The sequence below is a fragment of the Paramisgurnus dabryanus genome, chromosome 6 (genome assembly GCF_030506205.2).
Source record: "Paramisgurnus dabryanus chromosome 6, PD_genome_1.1, whole genome shotgun sequence".
NCBI classification, from domain to species: domain Eukaryota; kingdom Metazoa; phylum Chordata; class Actinopteri; order Cypriniformes; family Cobitidae; genus Paramisgurnus; species Paramisgurnus dabryanus.
Genome location: NC_133342.1, coordinates 28507019 through 28531441, shown reverse-complemented (window position 1 = coordinate 28531441; position 24423 = coordinate 28507019). Strand labels below are relative to the sequence as shown.

Below are 24423 nucleotides of genomic sequence, written 5' to 3'. Positions count from 1 at the left end.
ACATTTCACAACCCATGAGTTGTGAGTTGAAGATAAAGCCCATGACCTTGTAAACGCAACTGAAATACAGGGTCTTTTTCTAAAGAATGTGTTTCGCAACACAGCCTGTAATGTTTTATTCACTCACGATAACATCAAATCAACCTGGGCAATGCAGTTTTCAATGAAATACTGTTTTTAAAGGTTATACATTCTGCTGATAAGTGCATCGCTGTGTTCTTATTTTCTAATGTTTTCATGAGGATTAAGCCATGCAGAGCTTGCTGGCTACTAAACCCTTAGACTGAAAGCATTGAATTGTTGACACAAACCTCAGGAGGTTCATTACAGCTTCAAACATAAATTAAGCAGATCTCTGCGTTTTAATAACCAGATTCAGGATTGCAAAAAACTAATTCAAAACATGCACATATTTCAGCAAAAATAGCTTTTAGTTTGTCAAAACCATAAATTTGCCTTTTAGGACATATTAGGGGAAGTGGACATTTATATAAAAAAAGATTTGCTTGTCTCAAAACTAACAGTTAGACTCCAATTTAAATAGGGTCTTTAAATGGATAGTTCACTCAAAAAACGTCATTAACAACAGTGTAAAGAAACAAAACACCATGAGGTAAAACACAAAAGAAGTTATTCTGATAAATGATGGTAACCAAACCAAGCCTATTGACTTCCACAGTATAAAAAGCAAGTACAATGCAAAGTTTGTTTGAATAGGCAAAGGACATTGACTGAAAAATAATTATTGAAAAAATATTTGGAGGTAGAAATTGTTAATTATTATTAATTTACATTTTGTGTGATTTGTATACTTGATTTCATCTTCTTGTTTGGTGTTCTTTTTTTGCATAAATTCGAAATAAAAAAGTCATTGGGTACCGTCAACTGTGTACTTATCATCATTGATGATGACAAAATTTTTCTTTTGGGTGAACTATCACTTTAATTCAATGACCAACTGCCCAAAACAAAAAACTAAATAATTGAAGCAACACAAACAAAACTAATATTAATTGCTGTGTTAAACAATTTATGATTTCTTGGATGGAGCCTGGTTTGTTTCATCGCAAAGGAGGTCAGCCTCTGGGCCCGGTTGCATAAAGCACCTTAAAGGACAAGTTCGGTATTTTACACTTACTGTTTGTGTTTCACCTCCCACCTTTACAATGGGTTTAATGGTGCACTGGAACAATCCTTCCTAAAATGCATTAAACTTTCGTTTACAAAGACGTGAAACTCACCGAGTGGTCAGGGGTGTTCACTGATATGCTCACAAAAAATTGCTGCAAAAGATGCTTTCCAACAGCTGTTTTAGCATTCGTTGTTAACTTGTGGACCTTTTTTTCCAAACGCCTCACACCCGTATATTCTTCTGCTTAGAGCTTGAATAATAGACACTTCAGCCCAGGTGGTGGCGCTAATCCGCCATTGCCAATTGCAAGAATAGAAACAAAGTTCCCAGTGGCGGAGTTATACCGTACCTCACAGCACATCTAATACATGTCAATGGAGTTGGCAAAAACTACGATAAAACCTGTTGGAATGCGTATTTTGCAGCGATTTTTGGGTGAGCATATCAGTGAACACCCCTGCCCACTCGGTGAGTTTCACGTCTTCGTAAACGAAAGTTTAATGCATTTTAGGAAGGATTGTTCCAGTGCACAATTAAACCCATTGTAAAGGTGGGAGGTGAAACACAAACACCCCAAAATTTCGGGGCAGCCGCAAATGTCCAAATTTCAGTCAAAACCGTTCTATTTCATCATAAACAATCTGAAAACAGGGCTTTAAGTGTAAAATACCGAACTTGTCCTTTAAGTATAATTTTCCCTTAAGTTTACCCTTATGTTTCCCTTAAACTTTTACCCTTACGATTACCCTAACCTAAGATAACCATTTACGGGATTATATGCAACACCCTTAAATTATTCTGGGAAATTTACCCCTTAAGTGTAATACGGCATAAGGTGTTTTATGCAACTGTGCCCTGGTTCCCATGTGCTGGTGGTAAATGACTCAAGCAGCTCCACTTTACACCACTGTGCCTTTGAGTAAACTCTTTAATGTGTATGGTCGGTTGGACACAAACACCTCATTCACCGATCAGGAGGATTCCAGGCTGAAATCGTGATCACGCCACTCCTCTGTTCATCCTTCTTGTTTTGTCCTTTAAGTAAAGCACTCTAGTGCAGTGATGACCTGGCATGAAAAGTTTTCAGAAACTTGGCTTGCCCAGTCAAGGTGAAGTAAAACAACAAAAGCAAGTGCAAAACGAATGACAAATCTGAAACCAAAATGGCATATTTCAGAATTTATAATGCAAGCTTTGAAAATGATACTGGACAATTGAACTGAACTGCCAACATAAATAATATTTTTCAGTATCAAGGGCTTCCACCTAAATACAAAATAAATCATGTGACTCGATTTAAAAGAAAATAATAAATGGTCTGTCGCCTGACACATCACAAATTCTTTTATCTTTCACTTCCTTTCACACTTCAGGGAATAGCAGGAGGGATGAAAACATTGAAAAGATATATGGCATCTTTTGAAGTTTCATTGCATAGGACAATTTACATCACAAGGCACAGATACACTATGTTCTATGAATGAGGGCGACAGCGGATGGGTTTGGGATGGAGTTCAGAAAAGGACAGCACTTTTGGATCTATTTCAAAAATGAGACGCGCCAGCTGAGAAATGGAAGAATGATTTTCTGTATTCCACATTTGAAAGCCTATTTAAAATCTTAATTAAAAATCTTAATCGGCTGGATAGAAAAGCTCTAGTGATTTTTGAAACAAACCATTTTGTTTCCTACCTGAGAGCTGAGCTGGGTCTTAATCCAGTTGAAGTAGTAGTTCAAGTCACTTCCCTCCATCAGGTCACGTCCCCAGGCAGCCAGCTTGGCTATGATCCTTGCAGCCTGAGGGGAAACAAAGAAATGTTGTGCTTAAAAATGCATTTCTGTTAGATGTGACTTTCATACAATTCACAAGAACTGGCAACAATCTTTCCTTTTTCTTTATTATGAAATACTGTGTAACAATACTGGTCGATAATATTTGGTCATTTGGTGGATGCTTTTTACCAGATCAATATTATGTCATCATCAGTAGAATAAAAAAAATGTATTGTATGAAACATATTTTCTTTAAAAATCATCTGAGTATCAATGTTTATATGAGTATCATATCTGCTCAGTCTGGATTGAAAAGCCTTTGGTAAAATTAAATCCACCAAACACATCCCAGCTGACAAAATCTTTTCATGCTGTGACAGACAATGACAGTGGCGACAGCATATGATTTTATAGTATAATGCCAGGGCCACTGTCAGATAGTAATTGAAAAACGAATAACTCATGTTTGCCTTGGAGTCAACTTAATTTGAAATATACACTCTCCGCCTTATAGACTTCACAGCTTTATCCTGCCGCTGGTTTATCATCCATCAATAATTAAAGGTAACTGGCGAAAAGACAATTAAAATCAATGAAGGGTCTTAACTGTGATAAGTAAAGGTGACTATTGCATTAGAAACATCTGAAACATTCAACCTGGAATTAAGCGGTACGAATGAACATTTCAGCCCAATTAAAACTGGTGAATGATGAGCGTCTCGGTTACGTATGTAACCCTCGTTCCCTGAAGGAAGGGAACGGAGACGTCACGTCGTGACCGACGAATTGGGAACCGCTCCGCGGGTGACCTATCTACTTCGAGAAACTATAAAAACGCCAATGAACTTGGCATGCAGGTATTTGCATAATGCCGGCGCCGCCCCGCCAGGTGCGTATATAAGCCGCAGGTGCACAATACCAAATTAGCTATATTATTGCTGAGAAGCCGAGCAACAGTGCCCGGCCTAAAAAACAGCAATGGAACAGCAAACTGTGGCGACGGGACGTGACGTCTCCGTTCCCTTCCTTCAGGGAACGAGGGTTACATACGTAACCGAGACGTTCCCTTTCAGTCGGTCACTACGACGTCACGTCGTGACCGACGAATTGGGAATCCCTACCAAAACGCCACTGCAGCTGAACCCTTCCAGTGTCTGTAAAAGCCCTCCGCCCTCCACGTAAGGGGCGGAACCTAAGGCGAAATGCAGAAGGCCGGACACTACCTGTTCCTTAACCCACGATAGTGAAGCAGCGAACTGGGGAAGCGTCTAAACTGAGCGGAGCTAGAACACTGCGGAAGCCATCCCCTAAGAAGGTTGAATGGATGACATAAAAATATGAAACAACCGATAGGTTGCTCATAAAAAGTCTCTGAACAAAACATAGTATGCAGAGAGATGCAGAGCAGGCTCTGCTAAGGAAAACGTGGAGGATTAGTACCCCACGGAGTATACACACAAATGAACCCCACGTAGGGGACAAATGTGGACGCCTAGCCTACACAGGTTTACAGAGAATACATCAGTGATAGGTTGACAGCGGATGCTCCGCAACACCAGCTATCAGGGCGGTGGAGGAGAGGCAAAAACAGTTTTTTTGACGTTTTTGCCCCATTGGCCTTCCATATTGGTGCAGATGTGCAGCACCAAAATAGAGGCTCCAAGCCGACACACGAGCCGACCCTCGGCATTCTTAACTAGTTAGTAGAAAGAACCCGAGTGGAAACCGGTTCGACACGAACACTATAGAATCTTGTGAACGTATTAGGTGTCGCCCAGCCTGCAGCTCTACAAATATCTGTTAGCGAGGAACCGCGAGCCAGTGCCCAAGATGATGCCACACTGCGTGTAGAGTGGGCACGTAAATTAAACGGACAAGGCACATTCTGCTTTTGATATGCAAGGGCTATAGTATCCCCAATCCAATGGGACATCCTCTGCTTGGTGACAGCTTTTCCTTTCTGCTGACCACCGTAACAAACAAAGAGCTGATCTAAGGTCCTAAAGCTTTGCGTCCTGTCTATATACACACGTAGTGCACGAACAGGGCATAACAAAGCCGTGGCTGGGTCTGCCTCCTCCAAAGGCAGCGCTTGGAGGTTCACCACTTGATCTCTGAAAGGAGTGGTGGGAACTTTGGGCACAAAGCCGGGCCGGGGTCTCAGTGTTACGCTGGATGCAGCCGGCCCGAACTGAAGGCACGATTCGTCGACCGAAAATGCATGAATATCCCCTATCCTCTTAACAGAAGCCAAAGCAAGGAGAGTTAATGTTTTCATTGTAAGAAATTTAACACTCACACTATGCAGAGGCTCAAATGGGGCTTCCTGGAGTGATTTCAGCACCAAGGACAGGTCCCACGGAGGAATAGAGGGAGGACGCGAAGGATTCAGTCTTCGAGCGCCTCTGAGAAATCTAATGACCAGGTCGTGCTGACCCACTGTTCTACCGTTTACGGGTGAATGGTGAGCTGATATCGCAGCGATATCGACCTTAATAGTGGATGGTGACAGCCTATTCTCCAAACGACGCTGGAGATATAAAAGCACAACACTAATCGGGCATTCTCGGGGGTTTTCACTTTGGGAAGAACACCAGTCGACAAACAGGTTCCATTTAAGCGCGTAAGCCTGTCTCGTAGACGGCGCTCGCGCTGCAGCAATAGTGTTAGATACCTCTTGCGGTAAATCACTCAAATCCTCCGTGCCCCGTCCAGAGACCACACATGGAGGTTCCACAGGTCGGGGCGCGGGTGCCATAATGTGCCCTCTTGTTGAGAAAGAAGGTCCTTCCTCAGGGGAATCTTCCACGGAGGGGCTGTCGCGAGGAGAGAGAGTTCTGGAAACCAACTCCTGGTTGTCCAATACGGTGCCACCAACAGCACGCTCTCCTCGTCCTCCCGGATTTTGCATAGGGTTTGCGCAATGAGGCTCACCGGAGGGAACGCGTATTTGCGCATGTTTCGCGGCCAGCTGTGTGCCAATGCATCCACGCCGAGCGAGTCGTCGGCTAGTGAATAGAACAGGCGACAATGGGTCGTCTCTGGGGAAGCAAACAGATCTATCTGCGCTTTGCCGAAACGTCTCCAAATCTGCTGAACCGCAATGGGGTGGAGTCGCCATTCGCCGGGACGCGCAGCCCGAGAGAGCGCATCCGCCTCTACATTGAGCGCGCCCGGGATGTAAATGGCACGAAGAGACCTCAAATTCTTCTGACTCCAAGTGAGGAGATGACGGGCGAGATGCGACAGGTGACGCGAGCGTAAACCGCCTTGACGATTGATGTACGCCACGGTCGCAGTGTTGTCTGTGCGAACTAATACATCTTTGCCCTGTAACTCGTTGCTGAAACGGACGAGCGCAAGATATACAGCCCACATTTCTCGGCAATTTATGTGCCAATGCAGCTGGGGTGCCGTCCAGACCCCCGAAGCCGCAAGCCCATCGTACGTGGCCCCCCACCCCGTGTCCGAAGCATCTGTGCATACTATTGCATGCCTGGAGACCTGTCTCAGAGGCACACCGGCTCGGAGAAACGCACGGTCTGACCACGGAGTGAAAGTGCGACGACACGCAGGTGTAATGATAACACGGTGAATGCCGCGCAGCCACGCTCTCCTCGGGACTCGATCGTGAAGCCAATGCTGAAGCGGTCGCATATGAAGCAGTCCGAGCGGAGTTACAGCTGCGGCTGCTGCCATATGCCCCAGGAGCTTCTGAAATTGTTTCAGCGGGACCGCGCTCTTGCTCTTGAATGTATTCAGGCAAGTCAGAATCGACTGTACACGCGCTTCTGTTAGACGAGCTGTCAAATCGATCGAGTCCAGTTCCATCCCGAGAAAAGAGATTCTCTGCACGGGGCAAAGCTTGCTCTTTTCCCAGTTGACCCGAAGACCCAAACGAGCGAGGTGTTTTAGAGTTAAATCTCTGTGATCGCACAGCGTCTGACGTGTTTGAGCTATTATGAGCCAATCGTCTAAATACGCGAGAATGCGCACACCTTTCTCTCTCAGGGGTTTTAAAGCCCCCTCCACTACTTTGGTGAATACACGGGGAGACAGAGAGAGCCCGAATGGGAGGACTTTGTACTGGTATGCTCGCCCCTCGAACGCAAAGCGGAGAAACGGCCTGTGCCGGGGGAGAATCGATACGTGGAAGTACGCGTCCTTCAGGTCGATGGATGCGAACCAATCGTTTGGACGAATGCATGGAAATATGCGCTTGGGCGTCAGCATCTTGAACGGCATTCTGTGAAGTGCACGGTTCAGCGAACGCAGGTCCAGGATCGGTCGCAAGCCGCCGCTTTTCTTGGGTACAATAAAGTAAGGGCTGTAAAACCCCGACCTCATCTCGGCTGGAGGGACCGGCTCGATCGCGTCTTTCGCCAATAAGACAGCGATCTCCGCACGGAGGACGTGCGCATCGGCAGCTCTCACCGTAGTGAAACGAACGCCGGAGAATTTGGGGGGACGCCGGGCAAATTGGATCGCATAGCCGAGACGAATCGTGCGTAAAAGCCAACGCGACGGGCTGGGAAGCTGTTTCCACGCCCCCAGACACCGTGCGAGGGGGACTAAAGGCACGATCGGTGTACCCGCGGCGGGCGCAACGGAGGTGATCGCCGGTGTGTGCGTAACGGCCGCACCGACAGCAGTGTTGTGTGTGATAACACTCACCTGAGTCCGCTGCTGGGTGGGTGAGTAAGGGAGGCTCTGCTGAAGACACCTCACGCCACTCGATGCACCCTCTGGCGAAGGGGGAGGAAGACGATGGGTTATGAGCCCGTGATTGTCTTCTTTCCCCTGAGAAGTCAGAGAGCGCGATGGGGTTATGAGCCCGTGCGTTGCTCTCGTACTCCTCTGATGAGTCGGAGAACGAGGGGGGGTTATGAGCCCGCTCGTGTCTCCGGCGCTCATCTGAAGACCTAGAGATGGAAGTGGAATTCGCTCTTTTTGTGGAATTGTGGGTGCCGACTGAAAAGTCGGCGGAACAGAAAATTGAAACAAAGGATTCCCCAACCGGCCCTCCTCCGGTGGGGGGAGTGGTGCTTTCACCATCTCCCGAAGAGCGATCCCCTCCATCTCTAGGTCGCCCGTCTCAGGGCCGCTTCGATTTTCTTTTTCCACCCTTTGAAGCGGGCTGAGCGGGCGGGGCGGGCTGCTGACGACCGGTTCCTCGCTTCTTAGAAGAGCCCCGGGGAGGAACGGAGGCGGCCGCCGCAGGACGCCCTCGGCGAGGAGCAGGCTGAGGTGCCGACGTGGACGGGGCAGGCGCAGGACGCTTCCGACGTGGCATGATCTGAGCGATGGCCTCAGTCTGCTTCTTGGCCGCGGAGAATTGCTGGGCAAACTCCTCGACCGTCTCGCCGAACAGGCCGGTCTGGGAAACCGGAGCATTCAGGAGCCGGGTCTTATCAGCATCCTTCATGTCCGCCAGACACAGCCAGAGATGGCGTTCCTGGACTACCAGGGTAGACATCGCACGCCCGACGGCGCGTGCGGTGACCTTGGTCGCACGGAGCGCCAGATCCGTAGCCGCACGCAGTTCAGAGAACTCCGCCGAGTCGTGACCTCCCGCGTGCAGGTCCCTCAGAGCCTTAGCCTGGTGGACCTGCAGCAATGCCATGGCATGCAGGGCAGAGGCTGCCTCCCCACAAGCCTTGTAAGCAGCACCGGACAGCGCCGAAGACTGCTTACAGGCCCGTGAGGGGAGAGTAGGCTGGTCCCGCCAGGAGGAAGCGACACCGGCCGGACACAACTGCATCGCGACCGGCCGCTCCACTGACGGGATACCAGTGTACCCCTTGGCATCTCCACCCTCGAGAGAGGTGAGGGGTGAAGGCTGAAACGGTCGGTTCCGGGCGGAAAACGGGGTTTTCCACGACCGCGTCAGCTCTTCATGCACCTCGGGGAAGAAAGGCACCGGGGGCGAGGACTGAGAAGCCCTGGCACCCCCGAAGAACCAATCATCGAGGCGGGACGGTTCAGGTGGGGGAGGTTTAGTCCACTCCAAGCCGACCGCCTCCGCCGCCCGGGCGAGCATGGCTGCCATCTCGGGGTCGAACGCAGAAGCCGCAACCTGGCCCGAAGGCGGGAGCGGATCCGGATCGACGTCCGAGGCTGACAACCCCCCTTCCGATGTTACGGTGGACATCGCGTCGGGTGGAGGCTCGACAGAGCGCGAGGACACCGTAGAACACGGGCCGCTCGTCTCCATCGGGACCTCCGCTGGCAACGGATCAGGGCGCTGGGAGCTGCTGGACGAACCAGCAGACCGACCCAGCACCGTTATACGGAGATCATCCTTCGCAAGTCTGGTAGCTGCGCTCTTAGCAGCACCAGACTTGGAAGGCGGGCGCCGTTCCCGGAGAAACGACACCCGTCTCCGCAAATCCGCCATAGTCATGCCCTCACAGATGGAGCATGAACTATCACGCAACGCTGCCTCTGCGTGCTGGAGCCCCAGACACGAAAGACAACGCTGGTGGCCATCCCGGGGGGCGATGAACACACCGCATCCAGAAACCGAACACGGACGGAAATCCATCTTTAAAAAGACGACCCCGACCGTGACACGAATGAGTGGCTGTCTTTAAAAAGACACAAAGCTCAAACGTGCTGCTCTTTTAGGGAAATCACTCTTTTGTGCGAGCTGGTGAAACACACAGGGAGAGGCAACGCACTCACTCGATCTCAAGTCCTAAATTAAAGAGACAGAGAGAGAGAGAGAAAGGGTGGAGAAAAAACACTGCGAGCCTCCGCTGAGGTGTCTTTGCCCAACCAACTTCAGCAAGCTGAGATCTTATTTTCTTCCCTTCCAGAACAGGATCTACGAAGATCAGATAGAAAGCTTCTCGAGAGCAGATGTCTGCCGGCTTCGAAGCAATAAAAGCTAATTTGGTATTGTGCACCTGCGGCTTATATACGCACCTGGCGGGGCGGCGCCGGCATTATGCAAATACCTGCATGCCAAGTTCATTGGCGTTTTTATAGTTTCTCGAAGTAGATAGGTCACCCGCGGAGCGGTTCCCAATTCGTCGGTCACGACGTGACGTCGTAGTGACCGACTGAAAGGGAACTTAAATTATTGTGAAGATGAAGTGATTCCTCCCTACATCTGAGAATGTGCTCTGGTAATGAATGCATTCAGAGCCATGCGGATGTTTCCACACGACGTGACATTTACCCTCCTTGTAATTCAAAAAGAGAACTTCAGACTGTTTTATTAAGAGCCGAGGTGGGGGTGCCAAGAGGAATCAATGAACAACTCTGAGCCCTCTGAACACCAGCTGCTTGAAGGGTAATTAAACCGTGATGTCTGACTTTATGCTGTTCAACCTGTGAAATAGGTGTCCTCAAAATGAGAGTATCCAGGGAAATCATTAAGCATTTGAATGACCATACAAAACTATGCACGGGGACCACTTTGATAAATTATTGATGCACTCATCATCAATTAGGGCTTTCAAACAAAAGGTTATAAAGGTAATGGCACTCAATTACAGCCCAATTGTGCGGAGAATTAAAAAACGATATACAGATGGTTATTGCTTTTCGAAAGAATACACAACACTTTATTTTATTATTTGTGATATGTAGACTGTAATAAGCAGAACAAAGTGTGGCAGACTTTAGACAACACCTGAAACAGTTTTGGTGATCTATCACTGAATCTAATCAACGGCACTGCTACTGAGTACAACTCCTTTTACCTTTAAAATGTAAGGATTAAATAACAATAACTGTGACTGTATTGTAGCAATTAAGTGCTATTCGTTAAAGCTGCGATCCATAAAATTTAGAAATATCAGTTAAGCAAACACAGGTAAATCAGTATTCAAAACTATCTTTTTATTCGACAATAACCGTGGACGTAATAATGACTTATGATCCGAGCTGCCATGTGTGATTTTGGGGGTAATGCCAGTTTCACTTCATTTGAAGTCAAATTGCACAGAAAGTAACTGCGTTGGTATTGCCAATCACTTGTATTTTAAAGTTTCAAAGAGATATGGTGAAAAAGAGGATAAGGTTATAGATTAAATTATGCTCTAATATAGAGCAGGGGTTCTATGGTGGTCCTCATTTGGTAGCCAGGGAGTAAATTAAATAATTTGTAATAAATTATATAATTGTGTTGTTTTATTACTAAAGGGATGTTTACACCTAAGAACCATTTTAGTTTTGCTACTGTTGATTTTGTGAAAACTTTTAAGATTTTAAAAGCATAACTGTTGAGTCCAAATTTTAACAAACAACACTCTTAAAAACACATATCACGGATGAATCACTATGATACAAGTGTAAAAATATGCTTTAGGTAAAAATAAGCTTAGTAACTGTTTTAAGGGGGCAGTGTTTATTCAAACTTTTCAAAAAAATTCCCCACTTTGGAGGTACGGAAGGGTTCCGAGCCCCCCAATTGCCGCGACAAAATGGTATCAAGCAGGCTTTAAGTTTAACTGTTAACATTTTTTTATCACATCATATTTTAAAACATAACAGCATTAAACATTTTTAATAGAAAAACATGCAAAAAACAAACAAACTTGCAAATGTACACTCTTAGAAAGGATATGTACATTTTTTACACATATTTTTGTATTATGGTATTAACACATTGGGCCCTATTTTTACGATCTAAGCGCATTGGCTAAAGCGCACGGTCTAAATGGGCATGTCCGATGCCACTTTTGCTAATTTAACGATGGGAAAAATGGTTTGTGCACCAAGCGCACGGTCATAAAGGGTGGTTCATATTTTCCTAATGAGAAATGGGTGTGTTTTGAGCGTAATGTGCAATAAACCAATGAGAGTCTTATCTCTCATCCCCTTTAAAAGCCAGTTGCGCTGGCGCTATGTTTAATCCCTATTTAGATGATGGACTATGTAAACTGAAAAACTAAGCTGAGGAAAAAGACCACCAGTTTAAGAATAATGTTAAAAAATTTGTTGTTTCATTTTTTTTAGGATTAAAACCTTTAAAAGACGTTTTCTTTCAGTCATAGAAGTACAAATATCTGTCTATCCGTCTATCTATCCGTCTATCTATCCGTCTATCTATCCGTCTATCCATCTATATATCTATCTATCTATCTATCTATCTATCTATCTATCTATCTATCTATCTATCTATCTATCTATCTATCTATCTATCTATTGCCAGCCTCTGTGTTGTTTGCCGTAAAGTGATCCTGCTTCTCGCGATATCTGAGACTTTGCGAGACTGAAGGACACTGGGTCGGATACAGCGAACTTGCAAGTGGGGTATTCTTCCTACAGACGGTAGGGGCGGGCGAGAGAGTCTTCATTCGTCCGGTATTGAGTCATTTAACCATATATTGACTTGCGAAGATGATTTATTAACATAAAAATGCTGTCTTGTGTCCCTTTAAAAGTAACACAAAATGTGTTGTTTCAAAAATAACACAGAGATGGGTGGATTCTGGGATAACGCATCTAGTGTGTTGCCCCAGAATCAACACTTATGTGTTGTTTTTAACACATTCGTTCTAAGAGTGTATTATCACTTTTGCATGAAATAAGACTTTGTTTTGGTACCGAATCTCCAGTTTTCTTTTCATTCCGTGTCACAAACTTATCCATTGTTATCTTTTATACCTGCTACCGCCTATACCAACTCTCAACATTAAAGTTTTTGTTCAGCTTCAATTAACATTCTATTAACAGACATTAATTTATTCTTTTACGCTATGGTTCTGCGTGACATTTTCTTCACAGTCTGACGCTGTTTTAAGTTAGGTTTATATTTAAATGTGTCGTTTTTAATTTTATGGTCAATAAATAACGGAATTAATAGGGATGGGCACAAAAATGACCAAATTTTCTCCCGTTTGTCACGTCTGTTATGTTTCTATACCCCACCAGTGGGGCCCGCCCCACACTTTGAGAAACGCTGCTTTAAGGGGAGAACTATAACATAAACTATTTTAAAAGAATAAGGGGCGGTCCCCGGACAGGGATTAGACTACTCCTACCTAGACTAAAATAAATGTAAGAGCAGTCCAGACGGAAAACAACCTAAACTGACATATATTAAAATGCATCCGTGCCCTTTGTTTTGCCTTAAAATGCACAATAATGTAATGTTTTTAGTAAGGCATGTTTGTTAAACTAGTTATATATCCTAATTAAACTAAGGCCTAGTCCTTGCTTAAGCTAATCCCTGTCTGAGAAGCCACCCCTATGAGTTCAACCTCTAGGTGGACTAAGTATAATGTGGAATAAAAGATAAAGAGGTGTTTGGCCATCTAAAAGCAACTTACCATGTGAACTGTAAACAGGTCCTGGCGGTTCAGCATTGGGAGGAAATATGACCAGGCTGTATTTTTCGTTTTCTTCGCATAATCAAAGAAGATATTCACTCTCTGATGATTTTCCTACGTGGCAAAGAGAAAAAAAAACATTACATAAACCAGTATAAACTAAAAAGGGGATGGTCCAAGGCACATCTTCTGATATTAATGTTACAAATCCTTTATCTCATTTTGGCTTTCCACAAATGAACAAAAGAAGTCACACCACAGCACACTAATGCATTTTGGCAAATGCGACTTCCTCAGAAGCTTTGTAACTTTTATGTTAGATGATGTGCCCTGGGCCATCATTATTCAATAATCAATATTCTATTGAAATCCTCCCAAGAGTACATTCTGTTTTTCTTCACAACAATAAGAAAAAACCCACTCAGCAACCAGTGCTTCAAAATCTTTGAACATGTGATACGAAAAGGTCTTGAAGACCTTTGGAAAGGACTGTTTAAGCCATTTTAACTTTTTACATTAAATGTGCGGTAAAGTCTGTAACATCCTTTGTGTTTCATACAGTAGTTATTTATCTTTCCATTAGGTGTTTGATTGGGGTTAAATAAAGATGTTAAAAACTGATTTATCTTTTGAAAACTATAAACACAAACAATGGCTTCAAGTGTCGTTTTAGTTTCACTGCCACTAAAGCATTTGCTGTAACTGGTAGCACTGCATTTAGATAATCATAAACCCTACATCTACTTCTAAGGACATTTGAAGAGACAGCATATGCCGAGCAAGACAGACAATTCATTTCCTTTATTTCCTGTGAGACGGCTCTATATAATGAATTGATTTTTTTAAAAGGCAGGATGAGCCTGTTTGATTTGGTTTTAGAATTATAACCACTCTGCATATGAATGAAAAACTCATCACAAAACCTCAGATTGAATGAGCTACCAGTAATTATATGACTGGAAAAATATGCTTAATATAGACACTGACGTACACAACGTAATAGCATTTGAAAGGTAAGTCTATCTATTTACATAGTCTTAACAGATAATATTGATGTAATACACAGAAAAGTTCAATATGTGTCTAAAATCTGGACCAAAATGTACTATTTATCTTAAGAATCTAAGAGATGTTATAAATCAATGTCAGTCTGAAGACCTTTCGTTTTTCTTTGTGAACGTTCACAAAGACAAAGTCTGTGACTTTGTTCTTCAGGAGAATAGGCAAATGTCATAAAAATAGTTAATTTTTGAAAGATATTCCATCCAATTCACTTCAAAATGATTGACACCCTTCAATTTAAATCTTTACAGTACAATGTAAGTGCTAAAACTATAAAGGAAAATGGACAGGCTATAGTTATATACTTTTTAAAATAAGTGAAATTGCGCATGGGTTTGTGGTTTTACCTGTAGCGTGTCATCAATCAAAGTCAAGATGTACTGAACAGTTTGCTCCTTGGAAATATGAGCCATGAGGTTGAGAAAGGTCTTTGCACACTACAATTAAAGATTTAAGAATCATGTGTTAAATGTATAACTTTGCATATCAATACATCAATACATAATGTGAGCTTTATGTTTATACATAATATATAGATTGTGCCCAACTGTGTTCAACTGAGATCATTTACTGATAAATTACATTCAAAGGACAAAACTAAACCAATGTGGTAAGGCAAAACTACTCCAGATAATAACCTGATGTCCTTCTTTTGTCAGAATTGCTTGCTTTTCCTCAGACCTCGCAACTTCAAACTTCGTAATGAACTCACAGTCCTCAGCTGAGATCATCTGGCCTCTGAAAGGCAATGAAAGCCATTAATGACTAAAGGGAGACAGACAAAGTAAAAAGCAATCTAACAAAATGCACCAAACATAGAGGTTCTTTTAATGAAACACATTTGTTCTAGTCTCTTTGTTTTATTGTTTGGTTTATCTCTTACATTCAAAATAAGAGTTCTTGCCCTTCCAACTGCTTTTAACTCATCCAGGGTCAGTTTTTAGAGCTCAACAAAGCTTTTGATCAGAGGGCTCGGGGTAGTTGGGTTTTATTGTGCTATTGATCATGTACCTGTATCATTATGGTTTTCAGTATGTTTTTGTGATGTATTGAATAGCACTATTGTGAATTCAGCTGATATGTCTCCATGAGGTATTTACTCTACTACTTTTACTTTTTGATTTTATCTGACCGAATAGACCAGGCGGACAGGTGGAAACTCAGGAACAGCCTGCGAGCAAAAAATCAAGACCCTTTAGGGAAGTCACACCACTTGGTGGCCATTGTAACACCCCTGGGTGCTATTTTAGTAATACAATACTAAAGTCATATGTACTTGAACAGGAAAAAGCAAATATCTCTAAAATTCCATGCTACAATAACAATAAAAACATATTTCCAACCTACAACTTGCAGTAAAAGGCAGTTTTTTTTAGGTCACTTTATAGCTACGGTGGTTTTACAAAAGTTGCCAAGCACATCCCGAGACCTTTCCTTAGCGAATCATCAGTCTTTATGGTTTGGTTCTTTTTACTGGAAGGAGGGACTTTCGTCACCAGAACAGCCATACTGAGCATTGCATTGTCCCCTGTTTATAGTAAAAGCAGTGCAACATTTTATTATATCTATTGCCATTTGACAAAATACAGATTGCAGACTTTCTTGTTTTATGCACAGCAAAATCATTAGTAATAAATGTACACTGCCAGTGTCTGGTGGTACCCATATATACCCAAGCAGTGTACATTTAACACTGGTGATTTTGCTACGAGGGCAATTGACACTGGCTATGTCTACATGCACAAAATGTTCTCAATTCGACTGAATTTAATCTGAATACAGGTTTCGACAGTACAGTTTACATGCACCCTAAATATTGCAATCTGATTAAAATGTTTGTTTACATGTACATTCAATATAATCCGAACCAAACATCTGCCCAACCGCACAGCCAGGGTTGCCAGATTCGCATATCAAAACCATCCCAATGGACATTCAAAACTATCCCAAAAGCATCTTAATGACTATTCACAGCCCAAATCCCAAAAACTAAGGAATGAAAACCTTTCATTTGTAACCCGCTGAAAAGAAATCAACTTGTGGAAACAGTTTAAACAGTAGCCCAAAATCTGAACTCAGATTTGGCAACGCTACCCAGAGTACCTCTCATCGAGTTCACTCTTTATCTCTGAATAAACAGACAAAGTCAAAGCTGAGCTGGAGAGAGTTGTTCTTAAGAAGTTTTCAGATATAGGCAAAGAAAACACACTTTTTGAAAACACAAATCTATTTTATTGCTTTATGTAGCCTAATGTTATGAAAGACATGAAAGCTGCAGTATGTGCGGCGTGACCCCATTACTGTAATGCGTGTTGCCATCGCCTTGCTCTTGGAGGTTTCTGTGAATCATGTGATACACAAATATGGGGTAAATAAAAGATGTGAACTTAAGCACAATTCTTTTGCGTATGTGTATCCGATTAAGAAAATAATACGATTCACGCGTTTACATGCATACTTTCTCCTGCTGATCGGATCACACATCGGACTTCACCACCTCTTTCAATATGATTAAAATTTGCATCCGATCAACCTCAATCATATTGATAAAGGTGTTTACATAAAGGTTCTTCAATCCGATTAAGCCATCAATACGATTACAGTACAAACTGATAATTTGGTTGCATGTAAATTATCTTTTAATGAATCTTCAAAATTAATAATGTCATTGCCAACAACAAAATGTGTGTCAGATAATAAATGTATTTCTAATATTATCTGATTTTACACAAAACCATTTTTTTTTAGAACAGACAAGACTCTGGACTTGAGTAAAGAGTAGTCACATATGGGAGTATAATACAATTACTATTGTTACTAGTAGTTATATTATACTGAAGTTTTATTATACTGATTACATTAGATATTTTGTTTCTTATTTTTTTCCTACTTTAAAAAACTGATTTTAATTTTTTTTAATGATGTTTTTATGTAACAACTTTGTTATTATTTTGTGGTAAAAATTCACCTCACGCATCTGTAATCCAGTTTCATACTGTCAAAACCATTCACATTTACTTTTAGCAAAAGATTATCAATGTGCCTGCAATATTCAGGTATTTATGAAATTGTATTAAAGACAAAACCTTATTATTTAAAGAAGATCATTGCTTTTTGTTTTGCATATCACTGTGTAAATGCGGCAGTTAATTACACTGGTAACTGACTACTGAAAAAAGATCTCCAGTCGGCCATCAGTATGAATGACTTCTGAGATCATTTCACAACAATTGTCAACACTTTTGTATGGAAACCACTAGGGGTGACCCTGAATTGTCGAAGATTTGATGCATCGATATGAGAAGCCTGATTCATGCGATTAGTCATGCCATAACTTTCGACAGGTATAACTTTTAAATATGTATTTAAAACAGGGTGGTTATATTGTCAAAAGTTGAGCTTCAAGACAGACAAGCTGTTTATGAATTTCGGTGATTTCGGAGGTATAATTTTACCCCGAAAGTGCACAAGCTTTGTCAAATAGCGTCTACTTTGAAATGCAAAATATACGTTAGCAGCCAATGATAATCGCTAACGATTTAGAACAAATATGATGTAATTTAATGTTAAACTATGTGAGTGGCGCGCCAGGGATTTGATCGGCGTCTTAACTCACAGCGGACAGCCGCCGGTGTGTGCACATTCATAGAAAATAATGTATTCTGTTTTAAGATTCGTTGTGCAGGGCTTCTCGTCCGGTGTGCGACCCCCTTTAGTCAGGGACACCGCTAGAAAACACTTAATGTGTTTTTAACTAACTTTGTGTAGTTGTGTAATATTTAAATGCAATAATACACACCATGTAAATATATAATAGGCACATGTTACGTAACTATACCACGATAATTTAAACAAGAATATTTGAAGCGTAACAATTTTTTGAAATGTTGCTATAATATGTCATTTACTTAATTTTAAGTGTATCTTTAAAAGTTTTTATATTTTTTGTGTTTGTTCTTATAAGCAAACACTAACAAAACGCTTTATCAGTTGTATTTAAAAATAATAATAATAATACTAATGTCATTGCTGATATCACAATTATTCATGGTTTACATGAAGTGTTATGTCAAATGCACTTACAAACATGTCTTGTTTAAGATTGGAATATATTTTCTTGCTCTTTCTTTATTGTATGTCAACAAAGTACAATATTATCCTACGTGAATATATTTGACATTAAAAAACATAGGTCAAATGTAATTACAATGTTATTAAAGTACTCAGATTACATTACTCAAAATGTGCAATCTAATTGATTAGGTTACCGACTTCAACTTTTGCCATGTACATTAGTTTATAATCAGTAACTGATTACAATTCTCAAGTAATCTACTGAGCTCTGCATGTGTGTTAGAAAAGCCAACTTTTAATGTTCGTGGTTATAAACAATGTTGTGTGCCTAGTCAGTAACATGCATTCAAAAAGAACTATAAAAATGATAAATTGCAAATTATAAAACATTCACTGCCAAAAAAAGATTAGAAAAACATTCAATCAAGCAGGCATGCACACTGTGAAAGCCCCGTAACTGTCACAAGACAATGACACACATACAGTTTGCGTAAAGGACTTCGACCTTGTTCCTGTTTTAAAAGCAATTACACTAATGTAAATTTGGGTATCAAAAACTCCAACAGTTCAGTGATCCCCCAAAACTGTATATAGCTAAGCAGCTCAATAGGTTTTAAAACAAAGACAACATAATACAAACGGCGTAGAACGATTTTAGATTAAGATGTTCATTTAGATCCAAAAGAGGAATATAAAAACAGAAGTGATGTGAAGTGTACTTACTGGAGGTAGGACTTCCAGTTGACCTTGTTTGCTCGGACCTCTGCAGCTTTGGCTGCAATAATGTTGGTGGGGACGGCAGCATCCACTGCCCCTCGGATATCCATCTTAAGCTCTTAGTTTTTCTATAATAAGACCTTAAAACTAAAAAAAAAAAAAAAAAAAATACTGGTGTGTCACCCTTATAAACTACAAAAAACACTGCAGCATCTTCTAGCTAGCTCGCTAATTCTTTTCAATTGAACTATTCGACGACAGATAAATAATAATAAAGTGAAAGACAAGACAAAAAAGACAACATGACACATGAAACATCCAAATAAAACGATTTTATGTCGATACTGTTATTTAGCATCGCAGTGATCATCATCATCGGCTAGCTTAAGGCTAAGGCGAACTACAATTTCAAAGCCAAATAAAGCTAAATTATTTCGTATATTTATTAAAACCGTGTATTGACACGACATTTTAAGTTATATGTTAAGACATAATATAACATTACGCATCCCTCAAATGAAAATATATTACACAGGGTAAGTGAGCGCTTGCAAATGTAAACAAATAGCTGCATATAAAGCGCCGCGTGGGACTGTCAATGTTTAAACGTGTCACTACAGTGAACAGATAATTATTAATAAGCCCAATAAACATTACATCTAGCATAAATCAACATACATTTGACTTTGCTTACCTGCTGCCTTTTAGCTGTCAAAACGCAAGAGACGTCACGAGATCAATGTCACGTGATGATGTCATGTGAACGGGCCGACAAATTAACCCTTTAAAGAGCGGAACCTTTTCAGTGGGTGTCGGTAATCCACATCAAGTGACTCTTTAAGTAGTTTTTTTTGTGTGAACCGTTATTTTTAAGGTGTTAGATGTCATAAAATACGGTGTTAGATGTCATATTGTCACAAACAGCCATTTGGAGATGTCCAAAGGCATGTTAGCAAACTATTAGAATTGGCAGTTTGATAGTTGAGCTGTTATAAAAACATGGTATATTCTGCACATTAAAATGTTTATGCCATAACCTCACGGCTATACACAAATATACAGAAGGCACGAAATACATCCTGTCTTTAATCTGCCCTAAGCCTCGAAGTGCCCTAAACCACTGGGGATCAAACCTGATGGGACATACAAGTGTAATCCCTATCCTGCCCTCTTTAACAAGCACTGATCTTAAGTTTCTCTATTAAAGTGTTTGCTGAGAAGGTATGTGAAACAGCCATAGATCAGATCATAACAAACACTATGTGTATCTTTGTGTACTTTTTTACTCTTTGTCAGCATGGAAATGCTTTGAGACATGCTTTGTAACTGAATTGTGGAAAGTCTGGACTTCTGTGGTACAGAGTATTCAGCTATCTCTCTACTTGATGTGGAGACAGCTACGGCTTCTACGTCTGGCCTGTTGGCACGACGAGAGTTACTTGGTGAGAAGAAGATATGGAAATGAAGACAAGAATGACAATACAGAGGATGGATCGAAGGATATCATATTATATCAGGTAAAGCATCCACCAACCCCTCTGATGTAAGACCTAGAAAAATGTTTAATAATTTAGTTAACCCCATATATTTTATGATTTATGCCAAATAGGTTGATTATGATATGAACTGTAATAAATGATTTTGACTGACTCTATCCGCAAATGGTTACTGAACTATTATATATTGCCAATGATCAGTTGAATGCTGGAAGCATTCTTGTCTCAATGGGTATTTAAATAGTTTAACTAAATGGTTGCAAAGGTGCACCCAGGAAAGATTTAACAACAATAGCTTTCCAGCCACATGTTCACACATCTTGGCAGGTCTAAAGATTTTGGTACACTCTCAGAAAAAAAGTCACTGGGGCAGTGCCCTTTTAAAATGTACACCTTTGTAAAGGGTGCACATTAATACCTCAAAGGTACATATCTGTACTTAAATGGTACATATTAGGACCTTTTAAAGGGCACCATTCCAGTGACAGCTTTTGTACCTTTTTCTGACAGTGTACCTTTTGAGCCCTGATTATGAAACTTGTGTGCCGAAACACAGTGGCAATATAAAATAAGAACTTTTCCAGCTTATCAATTTGATTATCTAATCACTCCACGTGTTGCAGGTACTGTTTAGAAAATAGTGTAAATGTGATCCATTAGGATTAAGCATAAAGACTTTTGTTGTTAAAGAATTAGGGTAGTGATTATGGATGCTAAAAGAGAGACTTCCTAGAATTTGTGTGTATAAATAGCTTGTTTGTATACATACCGGGACCGTGGCTCAGCAATTCTGTTAGATTTAGACTTCAGTTTGTTAAATTAATGAACTGTTTTTTTTTCTTTAAGAGATCTCAAAGAAGAGTTTACATAAATGCACATTGCGTTTGTTTGTGGTTGATGAAAATTCTCTATTCAGTCCCAAACAAAAGGTGGACTGCAGAAAAGCACAACATATTTTATTTGGGCTTGTGGTGGTGGACTGTGCAGAAGATCTAACAAAACGATCAGAGCTTATTTTTTCTGAATTGGTTGTACTGATTGTGACATGGCATATTGCACACATCATTGTGAAACATTGCAAATTTATATCTTTTTCTCGGTTGAGCACTACATAGTTGCCCTTTGTCATTTCCTCACCGTGTTGGGTGAAAAATTGAAAGAATTCATATAAAAAAAAAAAGAGTTTTAGATGAAGTCACTTGGTCTCAATTATTACACTCACATACACACAAATAAAAAAAATGAAAATCCTTTTTTCCCCAATGGTCTTATACCAACAGTCCTGCATAACAGACTTCACTGGACATGAAACTACAGGGGTGGATGTCTGGTTTATTTTTACTCAATGCTGCAAGTTCACATAAGAGTAACTCAAATGACCTTCATGGAGATCAATTCTATCAGTTCGTGCTCTCCTAAAAAATTCTTCGTTTCTGTTTTTCCTGACCTTTCCGCTGCAAAGGTTAAAACGAACAGTTCTTCAAGATTATTGACATTAGGTATGTTTTTTGCTATTTCAGAACAAACCTTTCATTCAAGAGAATTTGATCCAGATCTAAAGAAATCCAACACCTAATTACTGATGTCTGGAGCAATAAATGGTTTAAAGATTACGGACCATTTGGAAGAAAATAATTATGACATATGTTATCTTGAATTATAATGTAATATCATATTTAACACATTTTTCATATTTAACTGTAAAATAACCAGTATGCCAAATATTGAGATTATAGACATATTGCTAACTGAAATCATTTTTCCAATATTTTTCCAATTTGTTTAATTTTTGTACATACGATTTAAGTTATAGTGTGTGCTCTCTTAAGCATGTAGATTTTTGTATCTGGATATGATTAACAAAGCTTTTGCTAATGCCCAAGAAGCTGTTTCATTTCCTGTTTAAAGTCAAAAAGTTGACATCAGTCAATTAAAGGGTTAAAATGATTTATAATATATTTATGCATTTGGCAGACGCTTTTATCCAAAGGGACTTACAGTGCATTACAAGTACATTGCATACATTTTTACTAACGCGTGTTCCCTGGGTTTGAACCCATAACCTAATTCAGTGCTCTACCACTGAGGTATACACTGTCAGAAATAAAGGTACAAAACTGTACCTTCTCTGTTACTGGGGCTGTACCCTAAGTTTCTGTTTGGTACCTTTACAGGACTACAAAACAGAATACAATTTTGGGTAGATTACCATACCTTAAGGACCTACATTGTTAGAAAAAAGTCAAAATATGTACCCTAGCTGTCAGTGGGGCAGCCTTTAAAAAGGTAATTGTATGGACCATTAGGTACAGATGTGTAAACATTTAGTACTAATATGTACCTTTGAGATACTAATATGTAATATGTAAAATGAAATCCTTAGGTGCAAAGCTGTACTTTTTGAAAGGGTACAGCCCCAGTGACAGAAAAGGTACAGTTTTGTACTTTATTTCTGAGAGTGTAGTGACCTTTCTGTATATAATAGTTTGAATATTATATGCAGCCTTATAGATGTTCCCCTAAAATAATTACTACACTGTAAGAATGCTGGGTTATTTTGCCCCACTGTTGGATCAAAAAGAGACAAACCCAGTTGTTGGGTTAAATATTTTACCCAACAATAGGTTAAAACAACCAAACATTTTTGGTTGAAACAACCAAACAGATGTTAAAATACCATCCAACGTGTTGGTTTTGCCTCTTTTAGATCCAGTGCTGGTTGATAGATAAAAATTTTGCAATTGAATGATAAAAAATATAGATTTATACAGGCAGGTGAACAGTACCACCTAGCGTTTTCATTAAACATTGAGTCCCTCACTTTATTTTTTACATTAACAAGTTGTCATTGGCATGACATCTCTATATATTATATCTAGATCCATAGTTTCACAATTGCAAGTGTATATGGAATATTGTCATATTATCAATGCATGTCATCTGATGTAAACATTATGTTTCTGATATGCACAGCAGGATCGTATCTCTATCTCACTTTTGTTTTTTCGCGTAAAGCACCAGCAGATGTCAGTAATGCTCTTAGATATTCGGATGATAGACAGTAAACCAAAGCGCTGTAATTACGACCATTTGCGATTATTAATTGTAAGCAACGGATATATTGTTGGATTATAAAGCCATGAACGTTAAAAACCTGTTTAAATCAGTCCTCACAAGGATAAACTGATGAATTACTATAACAAATTATATATTTTGCACCAGTATTTTTTTTTTTCGGCAGCGAACGGACGCGCACTGCCATTTGCTGGTGAATTCAGCACCATGGACAGAGATGGTTGATCTGTGAAGCGCATTTATTACATACTGATGTTAGCAGGCTTAAATCCTGCTAGTATTACAAGTAATACATTAAAATCATTCCTTATCTACATGAAAGACGCAGATATTCCTCAAATGTTTTAATAACTATTGAATAGTGGCTATAAACTTGTTAACACTCTGACTTCAAAAGAAACCTCCGTATGAAGTTTTTGGTGTTAGAGTGGGGGTTTACCTCAAATATTCATACCCGTGGTCCACCATAACCTTGTCACACACTATAACAAATGACTGTCAACTCATCTGAGGTGTACAAAATTAACCTGAATTGAAAGTACAAAGTTGACTCATTACATTGACGTTTAAGGTTGGCAAATCCTTCCAACGTTATAACTAAGGCATTCTTTCTCATATATTATTAAGCTAACATATTATTTATGTTCATTTACGTGACACATCGCATTTAAATGCGTCATGCTGGGTGGGAAAAATAGCTTAACTTTTAAATGCGAATCGCACTTAGTGCTCCTGTCCTGGACAGAAGTGTGGAAGAACATTTAAAGATGTCGTGTTCACTGTTAACGTTACAGCTGTAGATGTAAGTGCA

At 40.7% G+C, this 24423-nt stretch overlaps 1 protein-coding gene across 3 annotated transcripts in view; it reads right to left on the bottom strand.

The window, feature by feature from the left end:
* Nucleotides 1–19827, bottom strand: part of atp6v1h (ATPase H+ transporting V1 subunit H) — a 47933-nt gene extending 28106 nt beyond the window's left edge. For 2 of the 3 annotated variants that reach the window (XM_065276467.1, XM_065276469.1), the window contains exons 1-6: nt 19736–19827; nt 19048–19188; nt 14889–14988; nt 14598–14687; nt 13189–13302; nt 2825–2929 (exon numbers count right to left, since the gene is read on the bottom strand). In XM_065276467.1, coding sequence (XP_065132539.1) covers nt 2825–2929; nt 13189–13302; nt 14598–14687; nt 14889–14988; nt 19048–19151 — 513 coding nt within the window. In that variant the 5' untranslated portion in view covers nt 19152–19188; nt 19736–19827. The remainder of the gene's footprint in view (nt 1–2824; nt 2930–13188; nt 13303–14597; nt 14688–14888; nt 14989–19047; nt 19189–19735) is intronic. The other variant, XM_065276468.1, reaches the window with a different exon arrangement.
* Nucleotides 19828–24423: the final 4596 nt, after the last annotated feature.